The 17514-nt window shown below is 36.9% G+C and overlaps 1 protein-coding gene across 3 annotated transcripts in view; it reads right to left on the bottom strand.

The window, feature by feature from the left end:
• PTPRZ1 (protein tyrosine phosphatase, receptor-type, Z polypeptide 1) overlaps positions 1 to 17514 on the bottom strand; it is a 152230-nt gene that overhangs the window by 67054 nt on the left and 67662 nt on the right. For all 3 annotated transcript variants that reach the window (XM_012720972.1, XM_012720973.1, XM_012720974.1), the window contains exons 3-6: positions 5780 to 5959; positions 3602 to 3753; positions 1105 to 1200; positions 341 to 407 (exon numbers count right to left, since the gene is read on the bottom strand). In XM_012720972.1, the coding sequence (XP_012576426.1) occupies positions 341 to 407; positions 1105 to 1200; positions 3602 to 3753; positions 5780 to 5959 (495 nt within the window). The remainder of the gene's footprint in view (positions 1 to 340; positions 408 to 1104; positions 1201 to 3601; positions 3754 to 5779; positions 5960 to 17514) is intronic.

Here is a 17514-nt window from a genome sequence, read left to right as displayed (position 1 = left end):
GTCACCTCCAGGGCAGGCGGGAATCGAACTCATGCGGAAGCGGTTTTAGATTCTCAGTGCTGTGCTTTAACCCGCTGCGCCACCAGGGAGGGCCGCACTTAGATTACTTTTAAGAATGAAATTAGAAAGCTTCAACTTCCTAACATTAATGTTTTATCAGAAAAATGCTAGTAAATTGTCAGTAAGAAATGTATAACTAATCAAGTGTAAAGAGTGAGAGATTAATTGTCATTATAAATGTCTTCTCTGTTTCCTTTTGGAACAAGTGGTTTTAAAACTATTATAAAAATTCAGATGCATCCAAAATAGAAACTTGGAGAGATCTCTCCAGATGGCTTACCAAAACGACTAACACTCTCAACTCCATCAATAATTGCCTTGTAATCCAGATTTTCTTCTATTCCAACCTGTTAAAAAAGGGGTAAAATATTCAACTATTCAAGTAAATGTAAAGATTAATGAATTTGATTTTAAATAATCAAAAACTAATGTCCTCCACAGGAATACTTTTTTTTTTCAGATCAAGAAAAAAAACAAACAAAACCCAGTAATTTTTAAGTTTTCCACAGGAAAAATACTTTTGAAAATGTGATGATGCACTGTTACTGCTACATCATAATGATACTTTGCATCCACAAATAAATCTATGAACTTACACAACAGTTTGCTCCAACCAGAAGTGAGGTACCCCATTGGTGAATACAAGCACCTCCTTTTAAACATATCAGCAAAGGGGTCATTCTCTTTAAAAATGCCCATGAGCTATCATTTCACTTGTTGGAAAGTATGTCTTGATAGTTCACACCAATATTTCATGTAGGCAAGACATTCTATGGGGTGAAGAGGGGAGTAGGGTCACACAGGACTATGGTGAAGGCACATGGGTGAAGCGGTGGTGGGAAGTCCACAGGGATTACAACTGAGATGAAAAATGTACAAAATGAACAATGATGTAAAATATGTGTGAGTGTGTGCATACACATATATATTATATATATATATTATATATATATATATATATATATAATATATATATATATATAAAATTGTCCATGTGAGCAACAAAGGAATTATGTTAGTGCCAAATCTATCCATAATGATTACCTCAAATAAGATGGACAAAGCTCTTAACTTCCCTTTTCCTTTAGCTGCTTCTTCAAAACTTGAAAATTGGTCTGCATCAAAGCAGTAGATTTGCATCTATAAACATAACAGATAGATTCATTAGCTATAAAGGTTCATAAAGGTCAAGAAAGGGATTTGGGAAAATATTTTATCAGTTCAATAATTCAATGTGAAAAATTCCATAGATTTTTATAATTCTTTTTATTTTCAAATGGTTCCAGTCTTTCTTGAATGGGCACGCTTTTCTTGAGGTCCTCGGTCAGGTTATCATTTTTGGACATTCATCACTCTGTGCTTTAGTAATAATGGAACTCTTACATATTCTCTACTTCTACTGAACAAAATACCCAAGTGTTTTAAGTTTCAGATGACAAGTTTCCTCTCCCGCTGGGAAGCTATGTATTATTGATGGATTCCACCTCTGTCCATATAGCTGTCTGTAATGAAGAGCCACTCTCACTTGTAATTTGGTCTACTCATATCATGGGCTTAGAAATCAGGTTACTCAGCTAGTTTAGAAGCATAATTAAAGGAAAAACAAAACATTTCTGAGGGCACAGAAGAGTGTCAGGGTTGTGACTAGAGAAACAGAGGGTGTAAGGCAGGGTGGGGGCAGTTACTCCTGGCATTGGCAGCAGCATGAGGGGTTCACTAAAGATTTTCAGAGAGCAGATTTCTCAACTGGCTGTGGAAGGATGAGCAGCTTAAAGGATGACAGATGGGAAGGCTGAGGAGATGACCAAGTTCAAGTCAGAGGAGCCCACCTAGGAATAGCCTACATGTAGGAGTGTGGGAAACCCTGATATGTTTATGATTTCAGTAGAGGGTTCACTGTGGGAAACCCTGATATGTTTATGATTTTAGTAGAGGGTTAGTGAGAGAAAGAGAGAGAGAGATAAGGCTAAAAGGGTGGTCAGGGGTCATCTAGGAGGACCCAATTGCAATCCAGCAGTTCTGACTTGAGGATAGTAAATGGAAATTCACAGATACATTCTGGTCATTGGCGCTGGGGAGGTGGTTGTGGAGGGACTAGAGCAGACTGGAGTGAGGGAGAACAACCAGGTTGAGATTTAACAATCCAACCAAGAAAGAATGCTGGTTTGAAATTTTGTGCTGGCCTCCAGCATTATTTGGGGGCAGCATTGAAAAGGGATGGGGAGACCAGGAAAAAAGAGCAAGTCAGCTTGGCCCCAAGCTTCCCTGACCGCACAATTAAGCAAGTGATTTTTTAAGAATTAAACAACACACACACAAATTCCTCCAGAGATGACTTGAGGGACTTCTGAATGCAAACTACTTAGGAGGTTCAGTTTACAGATTTTGTACCATGTATTGTGGTTGCCCAGGACAAGATTTTTCTGTTGATATTCTATTTGTCTAAATGAGTAGCATTTTGAAAGTGTTAAAGCCTCAGAAGTGAGATGCTATATATTTAATGCATTGATTATTATTTCTTTAGCAAACCAAATTTGCTTCACTACGAAGGTAGTCACTAGGTTAAGTTCTGCCAAAAATAATCATCAAAATATTGAAGTTTTAAAGAAGCAAAGAAAGGACACCTTAAAAGAATTGCCATAGAAAAATCATTTGATTTGCTCCATGATTTCCCTCAATTATTTTTATTATTGTAACAATCTTTTCTTCCTCATTTAACTTTCATAGTAACTTTATAGGTAGGAAATGTTATGATGTCATTTCCACAATAAAAAAAAGGAGCATTAGGTACATAAAACAAGTTGTATAATGTCATGTCATATAACTAATAACTGAATGGTGAAGCTAGGATTCCAATCTAATTCATTTGACTCAGACTGTACTTAGTCACTAATTTTTGTGTTTTATAAAATTTAAATAATACTACCATGTAATCTATTTTATAGTTTAGTCTTTTTCAGGTAAAAAAATCATTTAAAATATACTTTTTACAAGTTGTACAGTGTTCATCCTAATATAAAAATGGTTTCCTTTTGGATACATCTTTTTAGATTTTTAAACAAGTCTTTTTAGAATAACTTGCTCTGAAGTGAAATAGTGGGTATTGAGACTAAAGCACTTCATGTTCTTTATAAAAACAAGCAAACTACTTCCTTTATACCAATTTATATTCTCTTCAGAAATGTATGAAAGTGCTTGTTTCACCACATACACATTATTTGTTATATCTAGTCTGTCAATTTTAAAGCTAAACACTTTTTTTAATTTAAATTTGCATTTAAATGGGCTATGGGAAACATTTCCTTCACTCATCATTTATTGATCATCTCCATAGAATGTAGCTCTGACTTACCAGGAAGCAGCAAATCAAATATGAGTCTTATTGAGTTTAGTCTAGTGAGGAAGGCAGATCTTAACCAAGTAAACAAAATGTAACTCTATAAGTTATAAGATCTGAATTACAAATAAACCAAATTACATGTCAAATGAAATCCCAATGATTCAGAACATGGAATAGTAACCCATGGAACTATTGACTTGCCTCAAGTGGAAATTTTTGTCCTTCCAGACTATGTTCTGATCCATCAGATGACATATTGCATTTTCCCCAGTGAAAAGTTATCTTGCTTGCTTTGAATACCATGTCAGAGACTCCTCCGCTGAGACGGTAGTCATTAGTGAGATTAATTTCCACTAAGAAAACAGAACCAAATAAACAAATAACAATGCAATAAGCTACATCTATGTTTCTGAAAATCAAAATTACAAATTTCAGCTCAATTTTCTTCTATTAAAGGTACATTAAGAAAGTAATTTCTTTGGTAAATAAAAATAAAGACTAAGTTGGAAGCTGATCTTTGCAACTCTGCATATTATATTAACATATCTTATCGCCATACATGGAAACTAAACCACAGACCTTACAGCTGCCTGACAGTCACAGCAGATTATACAAGTCAATCTCTTGTTTGTCCTAAGCAAAAGGTTCCCTCCAAGCTCTTTGCCTAAGGAATCTGATGGCAAAAAAAGGATAGAGTAAAGGGAGAAGAGACAAGCATTTCTCCTGGGAAGCCCCTCCCCACCAACTTTCAGCTATTTGTACTCCTTATCATTATCATTATCTCCTCTCTTTTTCCATCCAAGCATCATCCAGGCTCCATCAAGCTCTAGAACATGCTCTGTCCTAGATGTGGCAAGGAAGACAGGAAATCCATTCCTACCGAAGGGTTTCTAGCCACCTACCGTTTGCTCCCTGTTGGCAACCATCAGTATAGTAAAACTCCCCTAGTTGAGATGCACAATAGATATTATCTGTATTTTAGATATTATTGTATTTTATGATTCATCTAAAGATGAATGATTCTGCTGAGACCTTATACAAGACTTTAATGTCTTTCATCAAAGTTAAAGAGCTTTGTTCTACTGGGTAGAAATCACTATTGGTATTAAGGAATGAATCCAATATATAGGCCAGTTAGCTAGCAATGTCAACTTCCATTAATCATCGTTCATTATCATAATCAGCATCATCACACTAAGTCCTTTACATGGATTGAACATTTGAGACTTGCACAACCCTAGGAAGAATATACCATCAAAATCCCAATTTTCAGATAAGGAAATTGAGTCATACAGGCTAATTTGCTTAAAATCCAACATTGTATTTTGAAGCTCAAAAATCTTAGTTCTAATGACTAAGTGCATGACCATACTCCACTAAGGGAAATAAAGCAGATTACACATCTTCCTGCTTTTTACTGCTTTCCAAAACTGGTAATAAAAATGTCAAGATAAGATACAGTATAGTTTTATGTATTTACTAAATAATATAACGTGATAATATTCTTAGTGACTTATTTAAAACTTATTGCCAGTTTATTATGTATTATGTACAAATATAGTAAAATTCCTACAGTCTTATGACTTTTAAATTAATTACATTAAATAGTTGTATCACCAGATTATAGAAAACAAAGGAAAAAATCACACATGATAAAACCACAGAAATATTGCTATTAAAACTTTGAAATTTTCCCTATGGGTATATTTTCCACACTTCCTAATCTACATTTAATTTCATTTAAAATATAATTATCATTATCAGCAAAAGAAATCTCCATTTTTAAAAAACTATTTTGTCCATCTGTCACTTACTGGATTGAAACTTTTTTCATGGTATTACACTTTGCATGTTTTAAAAAAAAATCTCAAAAAATTTTTTAAGAATTAAAAAAGGATTGTCTCCAAAAACAAAAAAAAGATACAGAGGGCTATTTCCTAAATATCTATGTTTAGCCTTTTATATAGAAAGGCTGGTAAATAATTTTCTTAAAATTCAATTGTAGTTGATTGCTTTTTTTCAGCTCTAAATATTGAATATAGCAAGAGGTGGAACAGATAAGATAAAACTGAGATGCCCAAGAAAAAGATAACCAAATTGACTAAGTGATGAAATAATTAATTATTTAAACATTATCTTTAACACATCTTCTAGTGGAGGCATCATTATTATTTTTTTACTGGAGATAATATGATGACTTTAGTCATTTAATTTTTGTGCACAATCCAAAGTGTTCTCTAAATTTACAATTTTCGCTAGTTTTTTGGTTTCTATGAGTTTATTCTATATTATTAAAGGAAAATGAAATGAAACTAATTTAAACCCAATCTACAATAATATAAACATACTGAAATTACAAGCAAAATACAAACATTTTACCTGTTTTCCCCGTGTTATGAATGAATGTGTTTTCCAAAGATGTCTTATCCCAACCCTGAAATTTAAGTTTCTTAAGATTTACATTTACTTGAGTAAGATCTTCATCAATATTGATGGGAGATTGTTTGGGACTAGTGCATGTCGGATATTTCTTTCCCCAGTTTTTTTGATTCAGTGCTCCTAGGGAAAAGAAAAGGTCAGAAGTTAGTTGCTTAAATTATCATGCAAAAGCTAAATTTCATATTATAAATGAAGTTAACATATTACATGAAAGTAGATTCAATAGTAGGAAAAATGGGGGCACCTGTGAACACATTTATGAAAGTTACACCTACATTTAGATTCTGATTTTCTATACAAAATAGAGACCCACAGATCAACCATAACAAGTGCAGTATCTGTAGTGACTTTGTTCACACTCTTCCAAATGAACAGAAAACTAATCATCACATCAGGTAATAGTCCCAGCCCAGGGTTCCAGACTGAAGGGTGCCCCGACATTATAAAATCTGATTTGCTTAGCACACTCAGTGGGGTTAAGATCTGCTGTCACCCCAGTGATTGAATGACTTAGTTTAATTTAAAAACATAATCACCAGGCCATCCTTGAAATATGTCCCTCCTTACTCTCCTTTATATCTGGTCATAAAACCTACCAGACTTTGCTGCTTATCAACAAGGAAAATAAAACCGGGGTTTCTACAAAGACTTTTGCATGCAGAGAAGTGAATTTTCACCTCTTCCACAGAATGAACCGTGCTCTACACCAACTCGCCTATGTTGCCATCATTTTATCCCAAACTGAAACCAGGAATCATTTCTCATACTCTTATTTCACTTGACAATGTTAACAAGAGATGTGTTTTATTTAAAAGAATATTAAAATATATGAAATGTTGCAAGCCCAACTCCTTTTTAAACTTTTCTTTGGCTAAACTAGCATTCCTGCAGCCATCCCATGGAAGACCAGGGTGACACAGATTTCAGTTTACATCCCTTTCCAATGCAATTCTTTCAAGAAAATGAATATGGATAAGCCAGAGATTTTACACAGTTTATGTTTAGGGCATTATAAGTAAACATACCCTCTCTGTGCAACCTAACGTGCTCTTTTCTGAAAGCAGTGTGGCCTGACTACTATGTAAGCTCTTTTAGTGGACAAAGCTAACTGCATAATTTAGCCCAGGAAAGAAAACAATTAGTCACACCATGAAAATGCCTATGTCGCCAGGGAAAATTAGGTGATTCAGCTACTAGTGAGTCACCTACCAGAATCAATAGTTGCTGAAAACTTATTTTTTTTTTTAAATCCAGTTTTAGTCTTAGTGCTTGAATATGATACGCCTTATATATGCAGTGATGCACACTTTGGCTTCTAGGAATTGCTTTAATGGTGTTAGTAATAAAATGTTAATTTGCTGCAAAGAACATTGGCATGGGGACAAGAAATGTCAAAGCAAGAGAAACAGAGAGAAACTGCAACAAAAATCAGTAAGAACCATTTTATTGCTTATATTTTTTAAATACACTAAAATGAATTCCAAGCATACTTAAGAAGAGTCTCACAGTTGTGGTACATAGTAACATAAAATTTTGACTCTCTTGTCACACTGCATATAATTTACAAACCTGCTATTTTCATAGACTTAGTGATCATATCTATCTGGATTCTAACTTGGCATAGCCACAGCTGAACACTTGATTGTTGCCCTGGCTAAGCTCTTTTTACAATCTTTGCCATCCCCTGAAGTTAGAAGTCATCCTGATGCCTGTTTACTCTTAGCAAGCCCTTTGAATCTAATTTCAAATGAGGTCCTTAATCAGTCCACTTCTCATCTCCACCATTACAAGCCCAGACCACATCAAGGTCACTGCTAACTCACATCTTGTTATTATTCCAAAAGCAGCATCACCATCAACTAGCATGCTTCCACTGTAACTCAGTTAAGTCAGAATTTATTTTCACACAAACCCAGGAGATTCATATACACATCACATTTTGAGAAATACTGACCTCCAGACCTCCAGTGCTATTTAACTGGACTCCACTTTCTCTCTTACCTTTCCAAGATTCTGTTCTCTATTTGCATGAGAGGCAGAAATCTGATAAGGACTCTGGGAATACACCCTGCATAATCCCTTCCATTCCAGGGTGGGCATGGTCTGTGACTCTGACGGGACTGTCACTCCCTACTAGGTTCCATCAGAGGACAATACTGATGGGGACATCCGGGTTGTGATCATGTGATGCTGGCAAGTTGGAAAGTGGGTGATTCCCAGTGATTCTCTTGCTGTCTTTGAAGAAGTCAGCTACCAGGTTGAGAGGTACATAGCTAGGGACTGACAGTCCCCCAGGCTGACAGCCAGCAAAACGAAGGAACAGCCAGTCACAAAAAAGACAAGTACTATATGATTCCACTTATGTGAGCCATCTAAAGAAGTCAAATTCATAGAGAAAGGAAGTAGAATAATGCTTACCAGAAGGAGGACTGGAGAGAAGAGTTGTTGCTTAATGGGGCCAGAGTTTCAGATGTGTATGAGTTGTGGAGACTTTCACAACTATACTGTTTCCATACACATCCACCACCAAAGCCCCAATACTCCTCCATCATGGTCCATTGGGCTCCCTCCGCCTTGCTTCCACTTTGCTCCCATCTCCTTCTGCTAGCTCCAGTTCTTCCGTTAGATTTCAAGGGTTTGCCATTTAATTTTGCCTGTTCCTTTGTTTTGTTTGTGTGTGTGTATGTGTTTTAAACCACATGTGAGTAAAATCATCTGGTACTTGTCTTTCTCCTTTAGACTTATTTTCCTTAGCATATTCTACAACAGCTCCTTAATGAGTTGTTGTTCTTTAAATATCAAACTAAAGATGGTGAAAATGGCAAAAACAAACAGACAAAAAACCCTGAGGACCTGGAGTTTGATCTTGCAATCTCAGGATGTGAATTCTGCCAACAGCTTGCACAAGCTTGCAATGGGACCCAAGCTTCGTGGAGAACAGAGCCCGGCAGCACCTGGAGTTTATGTTATGAGACCCAGCTAAGAAGCCCGTCCTCCCTGGCTCTGACCCATGGGACCTGTGAGATAATAAATGCACGTTGTTTTAAGGCAGTAAATATGTAGTAATTTGCTACACAGAATAAGAAAACTCAAACAACCCACTAGCTATAGTAATCTTTTAAAATATATACAAGCTGTGTGTCATCCATTGGCTTACGTCCCTCCAACACCTTTTCATCTCCCTCAGAATAAAATAAACTAACCACAGCCACAACATTCATATGATGTCACCAACACATCCTCGCAGATTTTACTTCCTACCAATCTGCTTTGATCTCTCTACTCTGGCTTCACTGGCTTCCTTTTTTGTTCCCTGAGCATGTGAAGCCTCAGGGCTTGGCACTTGCTTCCACCTCTTTCTGGAATGCTCCTCTCCACATAGCTGCAAGCTCCCTTCTCATTTACTCAGTCTCTGCTCAAATGCACCTTACTGAAGAGGCTTTTTCTGAACAACTGGCATCAAATACACTTCTCTCCCTCAGTAATGCTCAGTCCCCTTTCCTTTGGCTGCTCAAAAGACATCAATTGTGTTATTTAATTATTGTTTCCATACTTCCACATGTAGAAAAATGTCTGGCACATAGTAGGTGTTCGATAAACACTGGCTGAAGGACTGGACCATAGAAATAAAAAACAATGTCTTGTTTTCTCACTTTAAGTTCACAGGGGTCTAATATGACATGGTAACATGAAAAGTAAAGATTTGCAGGTCAGATTTGTCTATTTGAAAATTCAATTGAGTGATATCTACAGATACCTTGCAGAAGGACATCAAGAAAGATTTGGTCCAAACTATGTTGTCTGACGAGTCACAGCACAATGATCCTGAGTAACTGGATGATGCCTGCCTGAAGTGCATGTAATGATCTCACCCCATTTATATCACCTATCAGGTCACTGTGCCAAGTACAATACAGGTTCAAGTGGCTACCTTCATTTTTGTGTCTAAAAGATAAAATAGCAAAGCCAGATAAGGAAAAAGAAAAATTTGAATGGAAAGGCTGTAAAACAGAAAAAGCCCATAAAAATATTAATCTGAGATTCTTTTTGCAAAGAACTCTAGAAGTTTCATGTCATCCTAAGGAGAATGCCAATGGAAGAAAGTAAACAGTTAAAATCATGCGCGTGATGATAGAATGAAGAAACATTAAACAAATATTTTACCTGTCTCTAATTTTGAAACATGAGCCTTATGCTTAAGAATTATGTTTCAAATCCTTAGTTAATATTTTTAAAGTAAAAATTGGAGCCCTCAGTCTGTGCAGTGGTTAAAAAGTGACAGCAGCTAAGACAGCAGGTGTTGAGAATCAGAACTAGTTTCCACCTGAGCTTTTGAGTGAGCATTGTAAGTAAGAAATGAGGGCATTTCCTGTAAATGTCAGCTCAGAGGAACTAAGTTATTCATTCACATATACATCCATTTTTTTTATTTTATTGACTCACTTGAATTAGTGCCACTCCCATAAAGGCTTACCTCTGTTGAAGTACTTAACAGACTGAATTTTGTCCACAAGCTTATCTATTTAATCTATATCTCATTGCCAAACAATAAACTGGCTCATAGTAGAAACAAATTCAATGCTTGTGAAATAGTCTTTGTTCAGTTAATGAATGCATTCGATATTTACTTATTGGGCACTCTCTTGCCAAAGCAAAATGGAAAGCAATTCCAGGCTCTGTAAGAGTTCAAGTTTGTTTGCTTATTTGCTTATTCTTGCATTGCAGAAGGTTGGAGACATGTTAAATAAAAAAAAATGCAAAAAGAGTAGATCGGATGAAGAAAGAAAAAAATGGACACAATGCAGGCTTGGAGGGAGGGATAGAATTTTGCTAGGCAGAAAGCGGACTGAGAGTGTCTGGTTGAGTGATGAGTTTGAGTTTGGTCCATTGCTGAGTATATGCAGAGGTATTTTGCAGAAGAAGATGGAAAGACAGACCATGGTCACAATGCCTGGTGAGTCAGTGGGAGCATGGAGTCTTTGGGGAGGTAGGGTCTTAACAGCTGTTTTATCAGAGGTTAAATTGGCAGAAGGGTAGGATAGGTAGAAATGGAGAGCCTGAATAACTAGTTTCAGAGGTATCTTTTATTTGTCTTTAGTGTTTTGACAGAATCACTACAGGTAGGATTGGTTTATGTCTTTTCAAAATTCACCTGCTGAAACCCAATACCCAATGCCCAATGTTATGTATCTGGGGGTGATTATGTCATGAGGACAGAACTGCAGGGGTTGAATTAGTGTCCTTAGGAAAAACATCCCTGAGAGATTCCTTCCTCCTTCCTTCAAGTGAGATTACAGTGAGAAGACAGCTGCCTTAAATGTGACTCTCTTGGATACCAAATCAGCTGGTGTCTTGATCTTGAACTTCTCAGCCTCAAGTGTGAGATAAAAATTTCTACTGTTTACAATCCAACCATTTATGATGTTTTCTTACTATAGAAGGTTAAACAGGCTAAGACAACTAGCTTGTATTTGAGCTACAACATTGTTTCTTAGTCATATTACAATTTCAGTACCTTTTTAAGAACCTGGCTCTTATGGATGAAATAAATGTATCCAGAATAAATGCTTCAATAAGGTAGCTACAGTTACTTTCCCTTCAGTTTCCAAGTAATACACATTTCAGTTAATTAGTGCTCTAAACAGAAATACAGAGCAAGACATTTGCATAGGGAAGCATTAGTTGACCTATTTCTAACTTAAGAACATCAACTGAGAAAAACTAAAGTTTAAAATAAAAAAGAATGCATACCAATGCAGGCTTTTAATATTCTCGGAAGAAAAGGAGAAAATGATGAAAATGAAAGAAAAGGAAAAATTATTCTTCTTCCAGGCTCCTTTTTGCATTTTTTTTTATTTTTAAGATTTATTTATTTATTCGTATAGAACTGGGGTACAGGCCAGAGATGCGGAGGGTGAGAGGATTCACCAGAGACAGAGTAGGGAGCAGAACAGGCAGATGGATGAAGTACACTGCTGAGGGGAGCAGCGGGCGGGTCAGGAGAGGTCTGCCACGCCATGTGGATCTCCTCCGGGGCAGGCGGGGATCGAACTCATGTGGAAGTGGCTTAAGCTTCTTTGTGCTGAGCTTTTAGCCCGCTGTGCCACCAGGGAGGGCCCATTTTGAATTATTTTTATAGAAAAAAAATCATAAAAATGGATAAATAATTACAGTGCATAAGATATTGAGTGGAGTCACTGAAAATTCATAGGAATATGAAAAACAAATCCCAATATTGAATGTTCATCAAGGTTACCATAAATTGCTTCTATGTAGCAAACTTTGAATAACAGACTGATTCTTTAAACCAAGATGTGAAGAAAATCACCTACTTCTAAAACCATACACTTTTAAATCTTTTCTAGTTCATTTTTTTATAAATGGTTTCATCTCTACATATTTACATGTAAAAACTGTGCTAAAATGTAACTATTGTTTTTGAAGTGAAGAATGTAGTGCTATAAATTACCTTGAATAACCTTCATTCAAGGTTTCATATACTGTAAATCACAACTTTATAAATTACTGTGTTTGCTTTATATATGCTAACATATGTACCCAGATCCCAAAATGAAAAATATTAAACAATATAAAGCTATCAGCTGTGAATGACTTGGATTCAAATTTCAATTTATTCAAATATAAAAACAAAATCATTGTTATTTTCAATGAAAATGTAGCATAACATTGAGAACTCTAGTAAAATGGAATAGGGATGTATTTATAGATATTTTCCAGATGTAGCAGTTAGCTCCTTGAGGATGGGAGTTTCCTCAAAGATCAGAAAATAAAACCTCAAATTACAGAGTAACAATCATTAAGTGATTTTACTTCATATGAGTAATGCCGTCATATAAGATGACTGAAAAACAAAGGAACAAGATGTCTGAAATAAACAAGCTAAAAGCAAAATTGAGGCTGTGTTTACATGCACAACCAGCATGCCTATTTCTGGTTTTGACCAGACAGTGGTTTTTGGAGCTAAAAAGAGCAAAGCAGTTAGTGAATGCAGGTAATGGCAGCTATTAAAGCTGTGCTACAGCACTAAGAAGCTTAAGCCACTTCTGCATGAGTTTGATCCCCGCCTGCCCCGGAGGAGATCCACATGGCGTGGCAGACCTCTCCTGACCCGCCTGCTGCTCCCCTCAGCAGTATACTTCGTCGATCTACCTGGTCTCCTCCACACTCTGGTCTGGTGAATCCTCTCACCCTCCGCATCTCTGGCCTGTACCCCAGTTCTATATGAATAAATAAATCAATCTTAAAAAAAAAAAAAAGCTGTGCTAAAAGCAGATCAAATGCAATTTTAGAAGAAGCTGTTTAGGAAGACAGCATTTGCCCTTATTATCTATCCCGATGGGACACTCACATTAAGTTTGTAGAAAATCCTTGCAAATCATGCAGTCACATTCAATTGTCAGAGACACTTAAGTCAGGGAAGGCAGCTATCAACTCTAGAAAAATCGCTAGCACAAATGTTCCTTGGGAAGTATGAACCTTAAGAAAATTATTAACTGAAGTTCATTATAAAAAAGGGAGAGAGGCCAGTAAGCTTTTTAAAATTTTAGGATTTTTTCAAGTTGGAAAAATCTAAAGTAAACAAAAGAGCTTAAAAAATATTAACAATAAAACTTACTGTTTTATAGTGCATTTAAGTTGGGTTTTGCAGACCCCAGGGAAAACAAAAACAAAATGAAAAATGTCTAAGGACAATGACACATTAAATACTATTACTCTGAAGGTAAATAATCAAAACCTAATACTTGTGGGTGACATAAGTGAAACAAATCACTTATATATATAAGTGAAACAAATAGGATGATAGTCCTAATGGATAAAAGTATTGCTCTAACAGGAAACCAGATGAATCCTACAGAGAAGTAAAGATTTTAGTTCGGGCAAGAAATTTTGGAGGTACAAGCTAATATAATCAAATGAGAGCTAAAAGTAGGATGGAGCTCTAAAGGATTAAAGAACATTATAAATTCTCATTGGAAATGAGCATAGGAGAAGGTAGAAGGGTGACCTTGGTGGCTCCTGACCAGAGCATCGCTGGATGCTTGTCTTCCCAGCCAGGTTGGTAGGGAAGATGGACAGAGAGACTTTAATCTGGTTTTGGACCTGAAGACATTGAGATTTCCATGAAAATTCCCATTCCATTTAGAATAATGATTTTTACGCACTGTGACTATCATCCCAAGTTCACTAAGCAATTAGTATGGTGGGTTTTTCAGGCACTGAGAGATGTGGATTAGATGTAAAGGAAATCTCAGCATAGAGATTTAAAACTATGGAAACATGAATTTTTTAAATTAAAGTGAAAAAAAAAAAACAAAAAAATTTAATCATAAACCATTGGAGTGCACTGACAGGGAACACAGGGGAGAAGGTGATACCCCCCCAAAATTAGTAATGAGTGAACTGAAAGAGAACTGCACGTTTAGGAGAAACTGGTGCTATGGAAGTCACAGATGGATGGTGTCAACTTTGAAGGGTAACGAACATAGCAAGGAATTACAGGTTCATGACTGAAATGTAAATTTGGATTTATTTCTTTGCTCCAAACCCCACATTCCTAGAATAAAATAATATAAAATTATAAAATGATTGTTTCAGTGGAAGAGTGAATTGGAGGTGGCAAACTAATGCTTAATGCTTAGAAGGTACTAGTCAAAGCTTGCTGTGAAGAAAGAAGAGTAATAGGCAAAATCCATAAACAGATGCAAAAATGAAGAATGGATTTTTTGCGAAGACAGAGACTTAAGCATTTACATTTAAAGGAGAGACTTATTACAAGATGGAGTATAAAGTTATGGTGATCCACCATCAAGGTCCCCAGGAAGAAGATACAGATCACAGATGGAGGGCTAATAGCCTAAGACAGGAAAGAAGCCTAAGAAAATCAAAGAAATGTAGATGGTCTCTGCAAATTTAGTCATGTTGACAGAAGGAATGTGATAGGTCATTCTGCAGAGCTCCAGCCCAAACTTCAGTTACCTTATCTGCAATAGGAATAACCACCTCTGAGCAAATGATGAGAAAATATGTGTAACTGGTTAGCAGATAATATGAGTTTTTTGGCCCTTTGGGTTTATTTTCTCAGAAAGACCGAAGCAAGATCATGAGGTGTGGGAATGAGACAGATTGTGGACTTGAGGAGAATAGCCGAGAATGAAACAGCGAAGACTGAAGAGCAATGAGACTGTTGAGTTCTCCACAAACATGGAAGACCACGAACTTGTGTGCATGTGCACGTGACACAAGCTATGCAACGGCTATCGTCTGACAGATTCCGGGTAGCTCTGGAAAAGCTCTGAAAAATCAGAATTTCCAGTGCTAACTTATGTTATGACCTCCCTTTTTTGTATAATCATAATATCAAAAAATATTGTAGCAACATCAGTCTGTAACTGGATTGCCTTAGCTCTAAATTGGCTACCTGGCCTGGGCAAAGTACAAGCTGAGCTGCTCCTAGGCAGGAAATTCCTTTGACTGAAGACAAAAAGCAAGCTCTTGGAGAGATAAGATCCTGGAGCATCAAGACTCCTGGAAAGCTTCCTTGGTCTTTTGACACAAAGCGAATCTTAGATAACTCCCAGGGCATAAGGACCCATGGACAATTTCCTAACATTATCAACACAGTTTTTGCTTAATGCATAACTATGTGACTTCTTAATTTACTCTTTTCCTAAAACAATCACTAACTACTTTCTGCTAGTCTTATTTAACCTCTTCCTAAAACAAAAACTAGCTACTCTCTGCTAACCTTAAGTTAGCCATTAGCTTCTCTTTAGACTATGACCGAGGACTCTGCTAACACAATTTATTCCTTCCCTAGGACTCCTAAATTCTTTGCTAACAGCTCATCCTTTCCCAGACCCTGATCCTTTAAAGTCATAGTTAAACATCCATAAACATGAAAGTTATCACAAAGATGTATAGTCTAGTATGCCATAAAGTAGCAGGAGGAGGATGCATTGTTCCCCTCTTCCTTTAAAACGTTTATGCCGATTTCTTATTAATGTACCTGATGCATTATTGTAACTAAATCTTGCTAAATAGTATAAATAAAGACCTGCAAAAGATGGGCAGGAAGACTTGCACCCAACTCCGATTCCCGTGTCTTCCTCGCTCCCCTTTCCCCTTTTTCTCCTTTTCTCCCCTTTTTAGGAATCTCAGCTTGCAGAAGCCTTCCCACCTTAGGGTCCTGGCTGTCTTGCCTCCAGACACCTCAATAGTTGGAGCTGGTCTCCAACATGCACATATTCGTTTGTTTGGTTTTTGCAAGTTCAGCATCCAGGTGAACTGGTGAAGAGGACAGGGAGTTGCAGTCTGGAGCAGAGGTCAGGAGGACGGGTGTAGTCCAATTATCAGCAATTAGGGATCTGGAGTTTCTGGCTAGAGGGTTTGAAGTTTGATCCCCGCCCCCCCCATCACAAATCTGGTATGTGGAAAGGAAGTTTTTACTTTCTATTTATATTTTTAATAATTACATTTATTTGTTACATTGTTTTTTTTTTTGTTGTTGTTGTTACAATATTTGCTTTCTCCCTCAGGTATAGTTCCTCAGTTCTCTCCAGCACTACAGCACCCATGACTCATCATCACAGTCATTTATGCTCTGCTCTCCATTTTTGAACCCTTTCCTTCCCCCAACACATCTTAGGTCTATTGTCAACTTGCAAATTTTGTTTTTTTCCTGACCAGAAAGGTAATTTTTTTAGTCACAAGACAACATCCTCTGTCATTTTTTCATTTTAGGTTTAAATAGATAGTGTGAATAAATCACACATTTGTTCTGTTATACCCTGGTATCAAATATTTGACTAATGAAATCAGAAAAGTCACAGCTGACCTTTAATAAGCCTAGACACCATGGAAAGTTCTAAGTGGTCTATCCCTAGCCCCTCAGGTCACCATTTCCAAGAGGAAGGATATGCTCAAGGGTTAGGGTATTCTGGGATTACTTAATTCTCTCCACACAGTCCACTGTATTTTAATATTCAATATTCATATTGAAGGCAATGCAGGCACTGAAAAAATGCATCACTTTTCTGTAGCCCTTGCTGCTAAATAACTGCCCTCAGTCAAAGACAGCCAAACTATCTGTGGAATGATGAGAAAGAAAGCAAGTTTCCTTCCCTTTGTTGCTGCATTCTGGCTATTACTAAAGAGATTAACAAACAGAACTTCCCAAACAGGAAATCACTCCTTGTTTGAATAATAAAGAATGCTTGTAGAATAACTCTGAGCATTGCATTCCAGCCTCTGTGAACACCCTGTCATCAATTTTCTTCTCCACCAACTTTGGAATGAGATTCCTGATGCAAGCAAGCAGGAATACCATCAGTACCAAGGCAGTTTCTAGCAGCAGCATCGGCTGTACCAGTAGCATTGTCCACATACTGACTGTTGAGATGAGCCAAGCCTGCAGCAAGGTGCCTGCCTCTGTTGCGAGACCCAGGGATTCACAGTGAAGTCTGACTAGATCAGATGCAACCTGATGTCTTACTATATGTAACAGATCTTCTGACAACTTTTCCCTAGTGTTGTTTCATTGTTGTGATTAAAAGACATGCTTTAACATGGAGCTTCCCTATGACCCAGCAATCCCACTCCTAGGTATCTACCCAAAAGACACAAAAACACTGATTGAAAAAGATACTTGTACCCCC

The sequence above is a fragment of the Condylura cristata genome, unplaced genomic scaffold, assembly GCF_000260355.1.
Source record: "Condylura cristata isolate star-nosed mole 26May11 unplaced genomic scaffold, ConCri1.0 scaffold00005, whole genome shotgun sequence".
NCBI classification, from domain to species: domain Eukaryota; kingdom Metazoa; phylum Chordata; class Mammalia; order Eulipotyphla; family Talpidae; genus Condylura; species Condylura cristata.
This window is presented reverse-complemented; position numbering and strand designations above follow the sequence as displayed.